Here is a 19,066-nt window from a genome sequence, read left to right as displayed (position 1 = left end):
AGGGTGGCCTTCTCGGGGTGACACCCTCCTTTACTTGACAGTTTGACAAGAGCATACAGCAGCTTCTGGCAGCCAGGGTCGCCGTGTACCTGATGACGTTCCTGCTTGTGACCGTGGCGTGGACGGCGCACATCAGGTATGGGGTGGCGGGGCCAAAGACTACACGCCCTGGGGACTCGGTGCAGTTCCCTGGCAGGTGTCACTGGGTGAAGGCCCCGGCCTCGCTTGCTTGCTCGACCCCCCACCCCCACCCCAGGCACTGTTGGCCTGCGCACTGGACCTCCCTGAGATGCCCCTTCCCTGCATCAGCCTGGACAACAGCCAGCCTGTGCCATAGGGCCATGACCGCCTGCCAAGACCAGGTGCTCAGCAGGGCACCTCCCCGCCTAGTGGCCTGGGTTCTGCCGGGCTAGGATCTATAGACCCTTCTCCCACCCACCCTCACCCCAGCATTCTAAGCCTCCACCTCATCTATAAATGAGAGAAGCAGGAAGTCCCACCCCAGGGTCTCCCAAGGATGGGGTGGGCATATGACAATGGGGAGGGAGGCCAAGGCAGGCGTATGGCCAACAAGAGTGGGAGGGAGGGAGGGAGGGGGTCAGGGGCAGGAGGGAGGAGGTGAAAGGGGCCGTGGCCACCCAGCATGCTGAACATGGACTGGACCTGCCAGCCGGCTGTGTGACTTGGGGACAGTGGGACCCTCCTCCCGGAGCTGCTGGGAGAAGTGGGTGAGGCGGACAGAGAGGGGAGAGGCTAGGGGCTGCTCATGTTGCACTCCCAGGCCTCCCCTCAGAGCCCACTCCGCCGCCGGGCAGGCAGAGCGTGGGTGCCGGTCTCACCGAGTCACCTCCAGCTGGCCCTGCACATGGACAGAATGGGCAGTGGGCTCCATCCCGGGTAGGCTGGAGCTCAGCCCCACGCAGCAGCCAGGAGCCTGCCCCCTGGAGAAGGGCCTCTGGGACCCTGGGGTAGAGAGGGCAGTCTCCCAGCTTGGGGCGCCTCGGACCGCCCTTCCTCTCAGCACAGGCCTGGCCTGAACAAGCAGACATACGGGGAGGGAAGGACCAGGCCGGATGGACCACATCAGCGTGGGGGTCAGTGGTCACGTGCACATTTCTTTAAGCAGCACATCTGACTATCGCAGTGTGCAAAGACAGGAGAGCGACCAAAGGACCTGTGAGGGCATCACCCATGGTTTCTCCTTGGGCGGGTGCATCGAGGTCGGTTCCCTTTTCCTCAATGCATTTCCTGCTGTCAGTTCTCGGTTTCCACCTTTACACCAAGCCACACTTTCGGATGCTACTTTCACTGGGGACACCAGGGAAAGAAACGGAGAGGGCGGCGCGTCTCGCAGCGCCAGATCGAACTGACCATGCCTCTCTCCCCTGTTTTGGTGTTGGATTAAATGTGTAGATTGTTCCAGGTCGTTGGGAAAATAGACGATACGCTTGCCTTACTCAACTTGGTGAGTTTTTGTGTGTTTTCTAACGTTGTTTTTGGGAAGTGATTTTAATTTTCAGCATCACGCTCCAAAGCACGGAGCAAGGTGGCAGGTCCCTTCCTGTGGCTGCTCTGCAGGTCGGCAGAGCCCAGAGCCCACCTCACACCTAGACAGTCCCCAGACAACCCTCACATCCGGGACCCGTGGGACATCAGCATGCAGGGTGGCAGGGACCCATGGGATGGTGGTGGGAGGCGTGGGTGTAAGCCACAGTGGGCCTGGGTGCTTGGCGGTGGCTCTGCAGGTGCTGGAGCTGCCTTCCCCCTTCTCCCCAGGCCTGCATGATGACCATCACCTTCCTGCCGTACACCGTGAGTGCCTCCTCCCCAGGCCCTGACCCAGGAGAGGGCAGCCCCAGCTGTGGGGGGCAGAGACTGGGCCCAGGGGAGCCAGAAATCCCATGGGGCTGGGGGCTCTCAGGGTGGGAGGGGGCACGGCTGCATCCTTGACTCACCCCCTTGCCGCTCTCAGGCCAGTGTGTCACCATTCTGAGCCTGATTAAAGAACTACTCAGCTTTCTAAGGCTGGACGCACCCCATGGAGTTGGCTGCAGGGGGTGCAGGCATGGACAGAAGCATCCTGAGAAGCCGACAGACAGCTCTTGTCCCCATGCAGACCCCTCCCTCCTTCCATCAACCATCTTGCCCACTCCTGCAGATCCCCTGACCGCTCCCTGGTCGACCCCTCCAGAGCTCGGGCTGCCTTGGGGACTTCTGCCCAGGGACACCCGGGGCCCCACCATGTGGCTCCTCTGCAGCTAGAAAGTGCAGAGCCAAGGATGGGAAGCTTGGGGCTCACCTCCCACCCCACTCCCCAGCTCCCAGGTGCCCCCTCACCCCGGTTGCAGCTCCAGGCCTCAGTCCGCTCTCTGCCCGCAGTTCTCGCTCATGGTGACCTTCCCCGACGTGCCACTGGGGATCTTCCTGTTCTGCGTGTGTGTCATTACCATCGGGCTGGCCCAGGTGGGAGCCTACCGTGTGTGTGGTGCGTATAGTGTTTGGTGTGTACAGTGTGTGTGTGGTGTGTATAGTGTGTGGTGTGTACAGTGTGTGTGTGGTGTGTATAGTGTGTGTGTGGTGTATAGTGTGTATAGTGTGTTTAGTGTATGATGTTTGTGCTGTGTGTACAGTGTGTTTAGTGTGTGATGTTTGTGCTGTGTGTATAATGTGGTGTGTACAGTGTGTGGTGTATAGTGTGTGGTGTGTACAGTGTGTGTGTTGTATAGTGTGTGTAGTGTGTGTGTATGGTCTATAGTGTGTGATGTGTGTGTGTGTGTGGTGTAGTGTGTGGTGTATACAGTGTATGTAGTGTGTGCTCTGTATAGTGTGGTGTGTACAATGTGTGTGTAGTATGTATAGTGTGGTGTGTAGTGTGTGTATGGTCTATAGTGTGTGATGTGTGTTTGTGGTGTAGTGTGTGCTCTGTGTATAGTGTGGTGTGTACAGTGTGTGTGTGGTGTATAGTGTGTACAGTGTGTGTAGTGTGTGATGTTTGTGCTGTATGTGTACAGTGTGTGTGCTGTGTGTAGTGTGTGTGCTGTGTGTATAGTGTGGTGTGTACAGTGTGTGTGGTGGTTATAGTGTGTGTGATGTGTATGGTGTGTACAGTGTGTGGTGTTGTGGGGGGTAGTGTCACCATCAGGCAGGCTCAGGCGGGAGGTCTGGGTAGTGTGGGTGTGGTTGTGGGTGGTGTCACCATCAGGCAGGCTCAGGCGGGAGGTCTGGGTAGTGTGGGTGTGGTTGTGGGTGGTGTCACCATCAGGCAGGCTCAGGCGGGAGGTCTGGGTAGTGTGGGTGTGGTTGTGGGTGGTGTCACCATCAGGCAGGCTGGGAGGGTGGGTGCGTGCGCCCTCCACCAACACTGTAGGCTGTCCCGGTGATTCCTCCCTCACGGAGGCGGCTGTGGCCTACGGCATGGAGGCCAAAGCGAACTGTGGATAGACTAGGGCAGTGGACTGCCGTTGGGTTCAGACCATCCGGCCTACATGCCGGAGGTGGGAAGGCAGGCGGGGGTCTCCAGGTACTGCTGGAGGGGGCTGCCAGTCAGAGCTCTGGGCTCCCGCCAGCAGTGAGAAGGGCAGCTAGGGGAGCGTGCCCCTCACGTGGGACCCCGCACACACACTGAAAGCAGGGAAGGCCAGCCTCACCCATTGCCCGGCAGCTGCAGCCAGCTTCTCCCCGCAGGCGGCGATCGTGGGGTACGCTTTCCACTACCCGCACCTCCTGAACCCGCAGATCGCACACTCCGCCCACAAGGCCGCCTTCCGGCAGCACATCCTGGGCCTTGTGCTCCGAGGCCCCGCGCTGTGCTTCGCCGCTGCCCTCTGCTCATTCTTCTTCTTCCCGCTGGTGAGTGCCGGGGAGAGGGGGACACTGGACTAGGAGCTCGGCATGGGGCCTTGGGCAGAGGGGCTGGACCAAGGAGCCCTGGACTCTGGGTGTGAGGACAGAGGAGTGCTGACAGGGTGGGGACCCTGGACTTTGGGGTCAGAGCATGAGATGACGGTGTAGGAGCAGCAGTGCTACTGAGGTGAGGGTCAGAGTGTGGGTATCTGAATGGGAGGGACCTGCCCCTGGAGAAGGGCATCAGGCTGGAGAGGGTCCGTGAAAAGAAGCAGGCACTCAAGAAGAGGCCCGGCACCGTGTGGCCTCGGGCTGCAGGCTGGGCTGGGCTGGGCCACACCACGCTGTGAGGCTCGGGAGAGGCCAGACTCCATCCCCTACGCTTCGGATACGTCCGAAGACCCTGGTCCCTGGGGAAGGATGTCATGTTGGCAAAGTGGAGGGACAGCGACAGAGGGAGACCCTCGATAAGATGGACACCGCAGCTGCACCAAGCAGCTCAGACCCGACCACTGTGAAGAGGGGCAGGGCCATGCAGTACTTCCTTCTGCTGAGCACAGGGTCGCCGTGAGCCGGGACGAAGATGAGATCAAATCCCAACCCCTGCCACCGTGTCTGTGCACTCGGCGGGGCACCCGCTGCAGAGCTTCAAGACTGTGTGTCTCCCTCGGAGTGCCTGACAACCAGGGCCCCTTTCAGAGCTGATGGTTTGCAGAGACACCCCCATCCCGTCTCCGCTCTTGGTGGCAGCCTCGAGGGACTCAGGTTTCCCGTGGCCCAACGTGCACTTTATAGCCCCTCCTGCATTATCTGCCAAGCCCTGGTGGAGAACTGGTCACGGCTGAGCAGCTAACCTTGAGGCCTGAAGTTCAGAACCAACCGTCGCTCCTCAAGAGAAAGACGAGGTCCCGTCTCAGGAACCCGTCTTGGGCACCCACGGGGCAGTTCCTTATGTGCTGTGGGCTCTCTTGTGAGTCCGCACCGACTGGTGGCACTGAGTTTGTTTGTGGGCTCCCATCCTTTCGAAACAGCGTTTCTGGGGGGGTCCTAGGCTCCTCCCCATTCTCACTGCTGTGTCTCCTGTGCAGGCATACCTGCTGATGGTGACGGTCATCTTCCTGCCCTACGTCAGCAAGGCGGCCGGCTGGTGCAAGGACAGGATTATGGGTAGGCCCCGTCCCTGGCACAGTGGGGGAGGCCCGCTGGAGATGGGGAGCGGCACCCACCTCTTGGACCAGGTGGTTCCCTTTGGGAGGCCAGCAGGCTGCGGGGGAGTCTATTTTCCCAAGCGGGGGTCAGCACCTCCTCCCACGCAGGCCCCAGGGATCCCCCTATTCAGAGGCTGGAGTTCTTCACCTTTGACCTGCACGAGCCCCTCAGCAAAGAGCGCGTGGAGGCCTTCAGCGACGGCGTCTACGCCATCGTGGCCACCCTCCTCATCCTGGACATCTGGTAGGACCCCGCCCACCCTCAGAGGCCTGGGATGGCACTGCCACCCCAACCCAGAGACCAGGCCTGCCCTGAGGTGCAGAGCACTGCGCCGACCCCGGGGCCCCTGCTGCCCAGAGCGGGCGGCACCAACGCTCCCTGTCTGCCCGCAGTGAGGACAACGTGCCGGACCCCAAGGCTGTGGAGGCGCAGTTCCACGGCAGCCTCGTGGCTGCCCTGGGCACCTTCGGCCCGCACTTCCTGGCCTACTTCGGCTCCTTCGCCACGGTGGGTCTCCTCTGGTTCGCGCACCACTCGCTCTTCCTGCACGTGCGCCGGGCCACGCGAGCCATGGGCCTGCTCAACACGCTGGCGCTGGCCTTCGTGGGCGGCCTGCCGCTGGCCTACCAGCAGACCTCGGCCCTGCGCCAGCAGCCGCACGAGGAGCTGGAGAGCATCCGCGTCAGCTGCGCCATCATCTTCTGCGCCAGCATCTTCCAGTTTGCCACGTGGACGGCGGCGCTGCTGCGCGAGCGCGAGGCCCTGCACCCGTCGGCGCGCTTTGGCGGCCGCGAGCACGCACTCATGTTCGCCAAGCTGGCGCTCTATCCCTGCGCCAGCCTGGTGGCCTTCGCCTCCACCTGCTTCCTGCGCCGCTTCAGCACCGCCATCTTCCACCTCATGCAGGTGGCCGTCCCCTTTGCCTTCCTGCTGCTGCGCCTGCTGCTGCGCCTGGCCCTGGCCCTGCTGGGGGCCCTTCGCCGCCTGGCGCCGCCCACCCCCGCCCCTGGCCCCCAGGACGCCAGGGACGCACGCGCCCAGCTCCTCCCAGAGCCCTGCTAGTGCCCGCCCACCTCCACCCCCGCAGCTGAAGGTGAGGACGTGAAGGATGGGGCAGATTGCCAGTCTCCATATTGTCCCCGGTTCTCGCCCTGACGAGCTTCCCAGGACCAGCCTCTGCTGTCACACTCCTACGTCCCCACCCCTCCTGTCACCAACATGATGACCATCCTCCTCTCCTCGTGAGTGGCTTGGCGGCAACTGAACTAAGCAGTGCGATGGCCTGGCCGGGTGGACAGTGGGGGCCTGGCCCCCAAGCGGCAAGATGCCTCTAAGTTTCAGATGGGACAGGAGGTGGAGAAAGCCACTGTTCCCACCGGGAAAGCCCGGGCACCAGGGCCTGCCAAACACCCTTCCAGAGTAGAGACCAGGCAGAAAGCAGATGTCATATCCAGCACTGTGTTTGTCACATAAGTTACGTACATTCAGGGAGCTATAAGTTACACAGAGAGCAGGACCCAGTCAGTGCAGCTCTCAGCAGAGCAGCCTGCCACAGGAGACACGGGGCCTGACAGCACCCCCGGTCCCCCGGGCCGTGGCTGACAACAGCGCCCACAGAGCAGACGGCGAAGCGAGCATGAATCACACGCTGCATGCGTGGACCAGTTACAAACACGTAAACACGGTGCACACTGGGTGCGGTTTGGGCACAAGCGAGCACGAGTCACGCAGAGCTGCATGGACCAGTTACAAACACGTAAACACGGTGCACACTGGGTGCAGTTTGGGCACAAGCGGGGCAGGGAGGGGGGGACACCCTGGGGTCTGCCTCCCTTGGCTTGCCCCAGGGTTAAGGCCCAAACTCAGGCCAGCAGCAGGCTGGCACTCAGGCCCAGCCAAGCTCCACAGTGCAGGGAGTCAGGGGCCACGGGGGCCCCCTTCTTTGGTGTGGGTGCCTCGGGAGACGTCCCACATAGTTTAGTTCCCTTTCATTTCTGTCCTTGTGGTCCGAGTTCCAAAGGAGCCCCAGGGTCCCGGCTAGCCACTGCCCCTGGGCCAGGGGGTCAGGGCGCCAGTCGCAGCCATGCATCTGGCAGGCAATAGTATGTAAAGTGCGTCACGTGGAGTGGGAATTAAAGCGGTTCCTCCGCCCAGCCCAGTGTCATCCGTCTACACCCTCCTGGTCCCTTCTACCTGCTCGGATAGGCATCAAGAGGGGCGGCCACTGGCCCTGCACCACCCATACCAAGCTCAGCTTTGTATTACCACCTACCAGCAAGGCAGCATGGGCTCCCAGCCAAGCCCACTGATCTAGACCCTACTGCAGACACCCAGAGCACGCCCAGGGTCTCCCAGGCCCCACGTCCCCCTCTGGGCATGGGTCTGCCATTTCTGCGCAGAGGTTGAAACATGTGCCTCAGAGCCCCAGGGCCAGCTACACCCAGAGTGGTCCAGGAGGTGAGGGGAAGCCCAGCAACAGGCCACCTGGGGGGGAGCTCGGAGGTGCAGGTAGCAGGATGCAGCCCTCAAGGCCTCCGCAGAGCCCCCGGGCCACCCCAACACTGACTGCCAAGGCCGGGGGCACGCCCACAGCCCCCAGGGGCGGCCTGGATGGGGACGCCTTGGTCCCAGGAAGACGTCAGGACGAGGTCACTGCCCGGTGGTGGACCAGGGTGGGCACTGGGCTACTTCCAGCCCTCAGCCTCCCCTACTGCGTCTATTTGGCATCGCCCTCGGGGCTCGCATCCACACGGTTCTCCTTGGGGCCGCCTCCGGCCTTCCTGGGCTTCTGCTTGGACTTCTTCAGCATGTGCACCTGTTTCGGGGATCCAGGCCGAGTGAGTACTCAAGGATGGATGGACAGATGGCCAGCCCACAGCCTGCCTGACACCATCCCCAGCCCTACTCCCACAAGAAGTTATTCACAGGCCCCAGCCCCCACAAACCAACCCTGCTGCTGAATGGATGCTGACCCACAGCAGCGCTGTAGTGCAGAGTAGAACTGCCCCTGTGAGGCTCGGATCCCCTTTACGGGGTGGAATGCTTCCTCCTCTTCCTGTTCGGCCGGTGGTTTTTGAGCTGCCGGCCTTGGCGGTTAGCAGCCCAACACGTAACCACTACATCACCAAGGCTGCCCCCACAGCCTCCCAAAGCCACTCGCTCTGCCCCCAGCTTACTGAGCACACACCTGCCTCCACCAGGGCCCTGCCAACCACGCCCGACGTACCCTGGGCCCCGCAGCCGAGATGATCATGTGCCCGGGCGCCTGGACCCAGGGCTCACCGTCCACCTGCACAGGCGTGGCCTTGAGGAGCGTGACGCGGAAGTACGAGCCCTGGGCAATGCGGATGCCGGAGCGGAGCCCACCCTGGACCTGACCCTGGAGGGGGGGTGAGGGAGGGGGTCAGCGGGGCCTTGGCGTCCAGCACAGAGCAGCCACCGCCCCTGCCCAGTCACTGCCCCTCACCATGTGCACGACGCCTGTCACACCCACCACCTCCAGCAGCCCGTCGTCCATGCGCGGCTTCTCGAACCTGGCGTCGCTGTCAGAGCCCCACAGGTCGGCCCCCGAGCCCCAGCTGTGCAGGGGGCAAGGCCAAGCTGTGGGTGGGGCCGAATGCCAAGGAGCCCCGTGGGGTTCCAGGCCAGCAGGCCAGGGGCACTCCCCCCGCCCGCCTAGCCGCACCTGGGGATATTGATAAAGATGAGGCCTTCGATGCTGGGCAGTGCCACCTCCTGCTGCCCCACCTGCAGCCGGATCTCCTTGTGCAGACTGCGTGACTGGTTCATCTTCTGCAGCCCGACCCGCACGTACACACCCTTATTATGGAACCTGGAGGGGGGGTGGGGGTGCAGAGGGAACCTACCCTCACCAGGTGGCTATACCTGCCGGACCCAAAGCCACCCCTGGGCCCTAGTCCCCCGGTCCATTGATTCCCAGCTGGTGAATCCCCTACAAGTACATCGCCCATCACCAAGTGGCAGCAGCCCTGACTCTACCACAAGCAGCCACCAGGTTCGTCCCCCGCTCCACCTATCCCAGCTGGCAAATCTCCCCCAAAGGACACTGTCACCAGGTGGCGGCCACTGCCCCAGCTGAAGCAGCCCATCTCCAGTACCTGCTGGTGAACTTCCCCGGCTCCTCTTCTCGGGCGTGGTGGAAGTCCAGGCTGAGCTCAGCATCGATGCCAATCCCACAGTAGTTATTCATCTGGACGATCTAGGGGCAAGTCCTGTGATAACCCAGGACCCGTCGCCTGGGTTCCCGGGGGTGGGTCTAGCCAACTCTTTTCCCATGGTCAGCACTGGCCAGCCACGCCCCTGCCTAATCCCACCATGGCTCCCCAGGCCCCAGGGGACAGCACCAGCCAGGCCTGGTCAAAATCAGCCAGCCATGTCCTGCCAAGTGGGTGGGGTGGGAAAAGTGAGGGTGCCCCTTGGCAGTACCTTGGGGGGCTCCAGGTCGACTGAGCTGTTCTCAGCGCCACTGGCATCCTGTGCATCCAGCAGGATTGTCCAGCGGTCCATGAGCACGTCATCGGCCTCATCCACAGATACAAGCACTGAGAAGGGGTCCTCTCCACTGTAGCCCGCGCCCCAGCGTAGCACGCGGCCGAGGTCATTCCCTGGGACAGAAGCAGGACATGGAGTAACCCTAGAGCCACATCTCACCAGCGGGGCAGAGACCCCACAGGGAAAGGTGTGAAGACCGGCAGGACAGAGACCCCACAGGCCTAGAGAAAAACTTGAAGGCTGAGAGGAACAAGCCCTGGTGCCCACACTGCCCACCCCTGGCCATGCCCACCTGTGCCCAGGGGCAGGATGGCCACAGAAGGATCAGGGCAGGCCAGGCGGTGGCGTGTCTCCTCCAGGGCACCGAGCACCCAGCCCACGGTGCCGTCCCCGCCACACACCAGCACCCGGAAGCGGGGGGCCTGGGAGAAGACATGGAACCTGGCAGCGGAGGAGACAGGGCGTATTCCGTTACCACCTGGGTGCAGGCCCACCCCTACAGGGGGGGAGGGGGAGGGGGAGGACCTCCAGGGCCAACCAGGCTCCCTCCAACCCAATCCACCAGGAGGACACTGTCCTAGGGTGCCAGTTCAGCTCTGGCACTTACCCGGGGAGAGGGCCCCCATTGGTCAGCTCAAAGACTTGGTGGGGGTTCAGCAGCTTCCGGAAACTGGAGAGCAGGTCTCTACCTTTGAGGCTCCCACTCTTGGGGTTCACAAACACGAGGAGGGGGCAGCAGTCGGGGGGTAGCTTCTCATGCTGACAGATGAGGGCTGGGTCAGGGGAGCCGGCCCCCCCTCAGCTGCCCGACTAAATGACCTCTCCCATCCCCATCCCCAAGGCTGCCGGGCAGCGACTGTGGCCACCTCATGCTAACTCATCCAGCACAGCTCCGAAGTCCTGCCCCAACCCTGCGCTGCCAGGGGCCAGCACATTCCCCCCGGTCAGCAGCTCCTTCGGTTGGCCCTGGAGACAGATCACACACTCAACCGCTAGCCCGCCCACCAGAGTCACTGCAGCCCATGGCTGGGGCACCCCGGCCAGCAGCACCCTGCCTGGCACCGTTGGGCAGCCAGGTGAAGCCCCCACACAGCACTCCAGGAGCCCACAACTCCCTCTGCCTGTGCATACCAGGGCCCAGGAGGCTGGACACCCCACAAGGTGGGGCAGCTGCAGTAGACAGAGCAGTGGGGCTCAGAAGGTGGGTACTGACAGCACGTGAGGTCCCCTGTGGCTTGAGGCCGGGGACGTGCTTTGGCCCTCTAGCGGCAGAGCTGCCTGCAGTCACACTGTACCCTCTGGCCCAGGAGCGGGCAGCTGATGGAGAGCCAGGGAGAGAGTTTGCGGGACACCACAGCCCACTCAGCTCAGACCCCTCCCAGGCAGACATCAACTAGCCTGCTCTGGTTGGCCCTCTCAGGGACAGGGGACAGAGGACAGGGGCATCTCCGGCTCGGGGTGGAGGAGCCCGCAGCAGCTGAGAAGGCAGAGCCAGACCAGGCAGGGGCTCCAGGAGGTGCTCGAAGTCAGGGGTGCCCCTGACTGGCAGTGTCCGGCGACTAAGAGGGCAGGGCCCCAATGGGCCATTTGCCTGTGGTCACCAGCACATTGCCCCCCTCCACCCCTAGTGAGGCGGTCACTGCAGAGGCCAACACGCCCAGGCTCAGTTCTTGGGGACTCGTTCACCGCATGCTCACATAGCCCACTATGAGGACAACGGGCCCTGGCTTGACTGCTCCTCCCCACCCCCGAGGCAGCCCCTGGCAGGGTGCTTGACCTCTGCCCTCGCCCCTCAGCGCACAGCAGGGGGGAGAGCAAGGGGGTAGCAGCCCACCCCCAAGGTGAAGAAGAGACCGTCTGTCCACAGAGGCCTCCCAAGAGAGGTCGGGGGAGCATGGAGAAGGCATTGGGTGAGAAGGCACACATGGGGGGAGAGGGGTACAGGGGAAGGGTTCCTGTGGAAGGGGAGGGTATGTGTGGGGTGAAGACCTTGTAGAAGGGAGGCGGGAGGGATGTGGGAGAGGAACAAGAGGAGGGGCCATGGGGCAGGGAGTGTGGAGGTGCGGGGAGGGGGTGTTGGGGAAAAGGCACAAAGTGAGAGGAGAGGGGAACAGTAGGGGAAGGGGCTCAGTGGGGAAGGTGTGTGGACATCAGGGGAAGGTCCAATGCGGGGAGGCGGCGTGTGTGACTGGGCCAGGGTCTCCAGCAGCCCTACTAGCCTGTGGAAACCCCCTCCCCCCAGCACCCCTCCAGCACCCCTGGAGCCCCGCTGCCCTCACCAGCACGTCAGGGAGCACCAGTGCCGTCAGCGGGCGCCCCTGCACGACCGCATCCTTGGCCAGCATGTACAGCCGCTCAGCCTCGGCGAAGCAGGCGAGGTCCAGCACCACGGCACCTGCAGAGGGGGCGCACAGCCTCGGCTGCCGCCCACAGCCCCCTCTCCCCAGGAAAGCTTGCCACCCCTCCCTCACGCCCTCAGGGGAAACCTGGGGTCTCTGGCCCAACAGAACTAGGCATGTCCCCTGAGTGGGCATGGGCATGGGTATGGGTGGGCAGAGAAGCCACAGGACACAGGACAGAGGGTGGGTGGAGTTGCCCTATTAGGGCCTCCCACCCAGGAGCTAACACCAGGGCCACCTCATGGAAGGACGTGGGTAATAGCTGGGGGGGGGGAGTGGGGGCTCAGTGCAGTGTTTGGCTTCCCTTCCGTGCAGGCTGAAACTTCCCGTGACAGAGGCAAACCCACACTCCCTGTGGGTTCGGGTGGATGTTTCTGAGCAGAAGCCTGCCTTAGCCCAGGAGAGGCAGCGGCAAGCCTAGGATGAGGGCTAGGCCAGTGTGGGGACCCTCCAGGGCCCTGAGTGAGGGTCAGTGGGGCTTGTCCCTCAAAACCAGGGGACAGGACAGTCGGCCAAACATGAGCCTGGCTGAGAGCGTTCACCTTGCGAGGCGTAGACATGACTCACAGTCACCACGTCAGCTGCAAAGACAAACTGCAGTCAGAGCGGGCAGCCCAGGCTGATGCCAGACAGCACTGCCCAGAGGCCCGGCCGGCCAACCTCCCAAACAAAAGCTCCCAAAGAAGTTCCAGCAGCTCCCTGCTGGGGCCCATGGTCCCTCTGCCCCCAGGGTGCTCTGCCCCACCCGGGTACCAGGCCCCAGGACCCCTCAGGTAGGGCACTGGCCCAAGTGGGGACTTGACTCAGACAGGGCCAAGGACAACCAGGGGGAGGCCAGGGGTGCTGAAGCCCCCACTGCTGGCCATCTGGGGCCCCTTCTTCCCCCCAGGTGCCCAGGTATGCCAAATGAACCCACCTTTGGTGCCCAGGGCCTCTTGCAACAGGGGGCCATACTCCTGAGTGGCCAGGCCAGGCGGCAGGCCGCCCACAAACAGGGAGATGTGAGGTGTCAGGGCCTGGCTCTCCACCACATAGAAACGTGTGTGGCTCATCTGCCGCAGGGACGTCTGTGGGGAGAGGACACTGAGGGTCCTGCCCCATGGTCATATGGGGGGAGACCCCTGGGGGTCCCAGCAACATTGCTGGTAAAAGAGTCGGGCTACTACCAGCAAGGTTGGCAGTTTAAACCCTCGGATGTCAGATGGGGCTGTCCGCTCTCGTAGAGACTTACAGCCACGGAAATCCCTGCAGGGTGGCTACAAATGAGAACTGACTCCCTCTCCCAGCTGAGCTGATGGGTAAGAGAGAGAAGCTCCCCCCTGGGGAGCCCAGAGACCCCCAACTCAGGCCTGGATCAAGCATGCAGATGGTCCAGCTCAGCCCAGCCCTGCCACTCTCCCTAGCCTCGGGAGACAGGTACCCCCTGCCGGCCTCTCAGGGCCAAAGGTGTGATGGGGACATGGAGCCCCTGTAGGGAAGGGCCAGCTTCCTCACTTACGGACCTGCCGCATGTCATGGAGGAGGTCCATCAGGGGCTCGTCTTCCGCCAAAACCGTCCGCTGAACTGCAGACCAGGCCGTTGAACAGAGAGCAGGTCCATTTCTGCCCTGACAGCCCCAGGCTCCGCCCCCCCGGCCCCCTCCCCACGCCAGCAGAGCCAGAGCTTGGTTGCTGGCACACGGCACAGGGACTCACCTTGCCTGCTGCCCAGGAGCACCTGCACCAGCTGGTAGCTCTCGGGGCTCTCTGCCTGAGGTCAGAAGATGCCCATGTCAGGCCTGGAACCAGCCCCCTCCCCCCCCCACACCACTACCCCAGGACACCTCCCCTGGAGGCGGGGTCTGGGGCGTGGCCAGCTTGCTCACAGTACCCCTGAAACGCCCCAGGGAGCCCCAGACTTCGTACCTGGAGGCCGAGCAGCGGAAGGACCTCCAGCACCGCAGAGCGCGCCGTGCTCTGCCGAGTTACACGGAGCGACACGTAGGCCACACCCACCCTGCGAGCCGACCAGAGAATCGGGGCAGCCCGAGTGAGGCAGCGCGGACGCCCTCCCACCACCCGCTCGCCTGCCCACCCTCCTGGCCCCGCAGATGGTGGGACATGGGCCGGGGTCTCACTTGAGCCAGGCCGGGTAGATCCTCAGGACCTCATGTGTGTGGGGCAGGGCCCGGATGACCCAGGCCTCCGGCGAAGGGCTTCGACCCCCCTCCTCCTTTCCGCCGGCCTCGCCATCCCCTGCAGGCACGGGCAGGGGCAGCGCCTGCAGCTGGAAGTCTCGAGGGTCCTCACTGACGTAGTACGCCCGCAGGGCCGCCTCCTGTAGGGTAGGAAGGGGCTGGCCAGGTAGGTGGGCAGACCCCTACCCACTTCACCCCACCCGTCAAACCTGCCCAGGGAAGACGTTCTGGGAGCCCGGTCGCCTACCAGCACCTCCTCGCTCCTGGCGAGGCGGGGGACGGTGACCAGACGGAAGAGGTTTCTCCGCAGGCTGTCGTTGCCATCGAAGACCCTCAGCGTCTGCTTGCCTGGTGGGGGAGAGGGGTTCGTGAGTCCGCAGGGAAAAGGCAACGGTGGGGGTTGGGGGGTGGCGTGGACACTAGGAGGGCACTTACTGGACTCCGGAGACGCCAGCGCCTCTCGGCCTGGGCCCACTGGGGCACTTCCATCCACACCATCGTCCCCTTCACCTTCAGACAAGGACAGACTCATGCGTTAGGAGTCTGGTAGGGTGAGAGCCAGGCCCCTAGCCCCGTTGCTCAGGCCATGGTGCCATGCCCCTTCCACGCCCACCCCGGAAGTCCCGCCCTGAGGCCACGGGCCCCACCTGGCTCAGGCGCCCAGGTCTCGGCTATGCGGTAGCAGTGCATCTTGCTGAAGTTGAGAGACAGCAGGCGCACACAGGCGGGGGGCAGGATCATGCTGCGCAGGCGCCCGAACGTGCACTCGGGGGCGAGCGCCGAGGAGCAGACGGAGTGGGCCTGGGGCAGCAGGGCAGCTGCGTTCAGGAAGCCCGGAGGCCCACCGGACACACCCCAGGGTGGGGTAGCCAGCTCCACAGACGCCCCACTCTCTGGTCACATGGGTGGCCACCCCAAAGACTCAAGGAGATGGAAAGGGGCCCAGTGGGGATGTTCCACCCCAACTCCTAGCCTTGCCCTCCCGGACGTCCATTCTGCCTCTCCCACAACCTGGGAGCCACACCAGCCAAGGACCGCCCCCCCCTCAACGGCCTCCACTATTGGGCCGCGCCTCTACTCTACGAGCCCTGTGCACAAAGAGAGGCCCCACCCCCAGACAACCCACCTATTCTTATCTGACCCCCCACACCAGTCCCCTGTGGCCCTGCGTGGTTGCCCTCACCCTCACCTGGAGGCCGCACCACTCACAGCGCAGGCCGGCCAGCACCTCCGAGGAGCCGCACGTCTTGCGACAGACTTCGCAGCGTGCGCCTGAGGGCAAGTTCCCCTCCCGCCAGTGGTGGTGGTACGTGTCCTGGGAAGGGGTGACGTCAGCTAAGCGCCCCCCGCGCCCCTCCCCCCACACCCACGCCCCAGGCACTCACGTGGTCCTGGTGCCCGTCCTGGTGGCAGTGGCGACAGTCGCTGCAGGCGAAGGGCACACAGTCGGGGTGAACGTGCAGCTCACACACTGAGGGGCGGGCAGGGTTAGGGGCTCTCGCAGTGCCCCCGCACCCCAGTAGGCCGTGTCCTCCTTTGGCCACTCCCTCTGACCTCTCCCTGCTTGCTACCACGGTGTGCCCCGAGCCCCCGGAGCCCTCTGCCCCCTGCTCCCAAAAAGCACTTCGGGGTCTCCCCCACAACCCTGGCACGGCCTAAGGATCACCCCACAGAGACCACGGATGGAAGCTGCGTGTCAGAGCCAGTCAGCCCCCCAGCCCCCCTCCATCTCGCGGACACCCGGTGGCAGTACCTTCGCAGCGGAGCGCAGGCACCTCCAGGCACTTGCGGCAGACCCCGCAGAACCTGCGCTTGTACAGCCCCCGGGGGCCAAAGCAGTGCGCCACCGGGACCTGGTGGGGGCAGAGAGCTGCCTCAGAAACCTCCTGCCCCCTGCGCCAGTCGCCGCCCACCTGTCCTGGTCTCTGTGCCTACGCCCTCTCCTGTCATCCAGTGTGTGGCAGAGGGCAGGGGAGAGCCTTCTGGCTGCACAATTCCCTGGAAGGGCCCCAGGCTCGGCCTGTGCAGGGCTCACTCCAGTTGTGTCCCACCCCTTTTTACTTGTTTCCATGGGAAAGAACCAGTGGTGCCCTGGGCGCAGGATGGCCAGCGACCATCTCAGCGCCCCGCCCACCAGCCAGCAGGAAGGCGGCCGCCACTCACCCGCACCAGGCTGGGCGCCACGCACACACACGGGGTCTTCATGTGCTTCAGACACTTCTCATGGGACATGAAGTTGCAGACTGTGGGGACAATAGCTGTGCGTGAGCCCGCCCCGTCCCGCCGGTACCTCTGCGCGGAACCGGGAGCCCTGGCTCCGCTGGATGGCCTGGGAGGGACCCTGCAGCAAGGTGTGACTCCTTGCAGTGGGGATGGGAGGGCAGGTTCCTGCTGCGTGTATCTGGGCAGCCCCCCACTTCCGGTACTCGTGCAATAATAGGGACAGCATTCCCCTCCCGCAACCCCTCCCCCAAATATCTCCGTGGGGCGGTGGGTACTGAGCGCTGGCAAAGAAACCAAGGTCCAGACCAGCCCCAGGGCTGCGCATGCGCACACGGACCTCGGCAGTTCGCACCACCACCCCACCCGTCCCCTACACACAGACTCGCTCCCAGCTCCCTTGAGGAGTACCCAGGCAACCCTGAACCCCTGATCACTTCACAAGTGCCTACTTTCTGGAATCCCCTAAGCCAATGTCCGTGGGGACACCCTTCACTCCTCTCCAACGACATACACCATGATCCCTCTCCACCACACCACCGACATTGGGGCTGCGCCCTAGAAAGCCTCAACCTCCCCAAGCGGTCAGTACCTCGGCCAGGGCCAGGGAGGCGCACCTCCACCCTGTCTTGGATGGGGTCAGGCCAGGGTCGCAGAGGAGGTCCCAGAGTGGAACAAAGGCCCAGTGCTGGGGGGGAGATCCCGAGTGGGGAAGGGATGGGAGGGCTAATGGGGGGCTGGAGGAGAAGGGCAAGGGGAGAAGGGGAGTAGGAAAAGAGGGGCAGGGAGGGAGCCGAAAGAGGGCAGGGGAGCTGGGCACACTAGGGAGGGGTGGGGCATGCCCAGTGGGAGGTGACTGGGTAGATAGGTGGCAAGGGGCTGGGAAGTGGGCAGGGTCTGGGAGGAATTTGCCTGAGACACCTGGTGGTGACCAGTGTGCTTCTCAGAGGACAGGCAGGTTCCCCAGGAAGGCCACCTTGTGGGACCTGTGTCCCTGCCTGCCAAGACACAGACAGCAGCCACTCCACAGCCTGGCTCCAGAGGAAACATCCGACCCAACATGGGGAGAGCTTAGAGGAACTCCCACCTCTGCCCCCCACCCCAAACCAGCTCGGCCACAGGGGCAGCTACAGACAGCACCAGCAGGCTTCCTCCCCTGTGACTGGGAGATAGTGCCAACTCTGCCTCCCCACCCCCCACATCCTGGGTGCTCCCTGCCAGACACCTCTGTTTGCAGAGAAACACCCACAATTCTCTCCGGATATGGGAGGGTGCCCGCCCCTGCAGGGGCTGCCCAGCTGCTGGAGGGCATCCCTGGGAGGGTGGCCTGGGGGCTAGCCTCAACCAGGACTGACTCCACACCCCAGCCTCCTCAGGCAGCCCGCTACCTAGTCCACGAGTGTCACATTCGTATCTGACAGTGACCTGGGGGCCATCCCCATGATGTTAGCAGTCCAGGACCGAGGGTCCAGCTCTCCCTGCCGTCAGGAAGACACCCCTTCCCACTTCCACGAGATCCAAGCAGCCCTCAGCCCCCTTAGGCCCCAGAGCTGTCTGTCTCTCCCCAGGGTGAAGGTCTGCACTCTCCAGGGAAGAGGAGGCTCCCCACCTAAGCCCAGGTGGTGCCAAATGTTCCCTGCACTTCACACTAGAGTCCCTTCCCTGCAGCACAAACACTCCAATCCTGCCCTGGCCTCCTCCCCTGCCAGGCAGCAGGGGCCCCTACACCCACACCCACAGGGCCCATGGTCCCCAGGCTCAGCTGCCTCAGAGGGGCAGGGACTAGGAGAGGCCCAGCCGGCCGGAAGCCTCAGGAGGGAAGGGCAGGCAACCCTTGCCCAGGCTGGCTGGCTTGGCAGCAGGGTGGGAGCCATGTCAGGGCACGCCGCACCCGTCGGTGACGGCCCAGCCGGCCGGTTCTCCAGGCGGCTCAGCCTGGGCAGTGCCAGCACCCGGCCCTCTGGGCAGCAGCATGCCTCAAGGAACCCTCATCGGCAAGCAAGTGGCAGGGACGCACTAACCTCCAGCGGGGGGTGGGTGCAGGAATTCAAGTAGCTGGCCTCACCCCCTCCTCCCAATGACACGGATTCTTCCAGGCAATCGCCCACCCCTGCGCGGCACTAGGGCTAGTTGAGGGGGCACGGTTCTTCCCCATAGACCCCAACCTCGGGCAGCACGGGGGAGCAATGCCTCGTGCAGACCCTGGGCACACAAGACTACCGCGAACCGGGATGCCCATGCCCAGAGTGGTGGCGCTGGCCACTACCTCCAGAGGAGTAAAATCACGACCACCTCGCCCGCGTGACCCTGGCGCTCCGAAAGCTGCCGGGGACTGTCGGGGGGCGGGGTGGGAGCTGCTGGGAGGGACAGGGCCGGAGGCGAGGGGTTCAGTCTGGGATGGGCCAAAAGGTTGGTGACCGGCCGCGCTGGGCCCTGCCGGCCGGGAGAGTGAGTGGCGTGTCCTGCAGCGTCCTGGGACCCGGGGCTCTGGGGCGGTAGCTGGTCTGGAGGTCCCAGGCGGAGGAGCCTTGGGTCACAGCCGGGACCGGAGGGCCGAGTGGGTCCTTGCTGGCCCAAGCGGGATCCAGGGTCCCAGGACCCCCGGTGCAGCGGGGCGGGGGGCGCGGGCTCACCGTCGCACAGGAAGCCGACCAGCCCCCAGATGAAATCGGAGCACAGGTGGCAGAAGGTGGGCTTGGTGAGCGT

At 63.9% G+C, this 19,066-nt stretch overlaps 2 protein-coding genes across 4 annotated transcripts in view; one reads left to right on the top strand and one right to left on the bottom strand.

Moving 5' to 3' along the window:
• TMEM175 (transmembrane protein 175) overlaps positions 1–7,205 on the top strand; it is a 16,894-nt gene extending 9,689 nt beyond the window's left edge. For 2 of the 3 annotated variants that reach the window (XM_045289454.1, XM_004715077.4), the window contains 8 exons: positions 42–136; positions 1,414–1,465; positions 1,777–1,812; positions 2,380–2,463; positions 3,685–3,849; positions 4,932–5,010; positions 5,160–5,295; positions 5,445–7,205. In XM_045289454.1, coding sequence (XP_045145389.1) covers positions 42–136; positions 1,414–1,465; positions 1,777–1,812; positions 2,380–2,463; positions 3,685–3,849; positions 4,932–5,010; positions 5,160–5,295; positions 5,445–6,114 — 1,317 coding nt within the window. In that variant the 3' untranslated portion in view covers positions 6,115–7,205. Of the gene's footprint in view, positions 1–41; positions 137–327; positions 363–1,413; positions 1,466–1,776; positions 1,813–2,379; positions 2,464–3,684; positions 3,850–4,931; positions 5,011–5,159; positions 5,296–5,444 lie in introns of those variants that run through there. The other variant, XM_045289455.1, reaches the window with a different exon arrangement.
• On the bottom strand, positions 6,497–19,066 carry DGKQ (diacylglycerol kinase theta; the record flags this gene model as incomplete). Its single annotated transcript, XM_004715122.2, has 23 exons — positions 6,497–7,867; positions 8,279–8,431; positions 8,519–8,630; positions 8,738–8,884; positions 9,171–9,271; positions 9,499–9,677; positions 9,857–10,005; positions 10,172–10,323; positions 11,844–11,959; positions 12,506–12,544; positions 12,880–13,030; positions 13,466–13,527; positions 13,659–13,713; positions 13,869–13,959; positions 14,081–14,280; positions 14,388–14,488; positions 14,576–14,650; positions 14,788–14,941; positions 15,330–15,455; positions 15,526–15,611; positions 15,894–15,993; positions 16,304–16,383; positions 18,994–19,066. Coding segments are annotated over 23 exons (2,601 nt in total), but the record flags the coding sequence as incomplete, so codon positions are not given.

The sequence above is a fragment of the Echinops telfairi genome, unplaced genomic scaffold (genome assembly GCF_000313985.2).
Source record: "Echinops telfairi isolate 266 unplaced genomic scaffold, ASM31398v2 ScPeMD7_28;HRSCAF=97, whole genome shotgun sequence".
NCBI classification, from domain to species: Eukaryota; Metazoa; Chordata; class Mammalia; order Afrosoricida; family Tenrecidae; genus Echinops; species Echinops telfairi.
The sequence above is the reverse complement of the archived record's forward strand: the minus strand, read 5'-3'. Positions and strand labels throughout refer to the sequence as shown.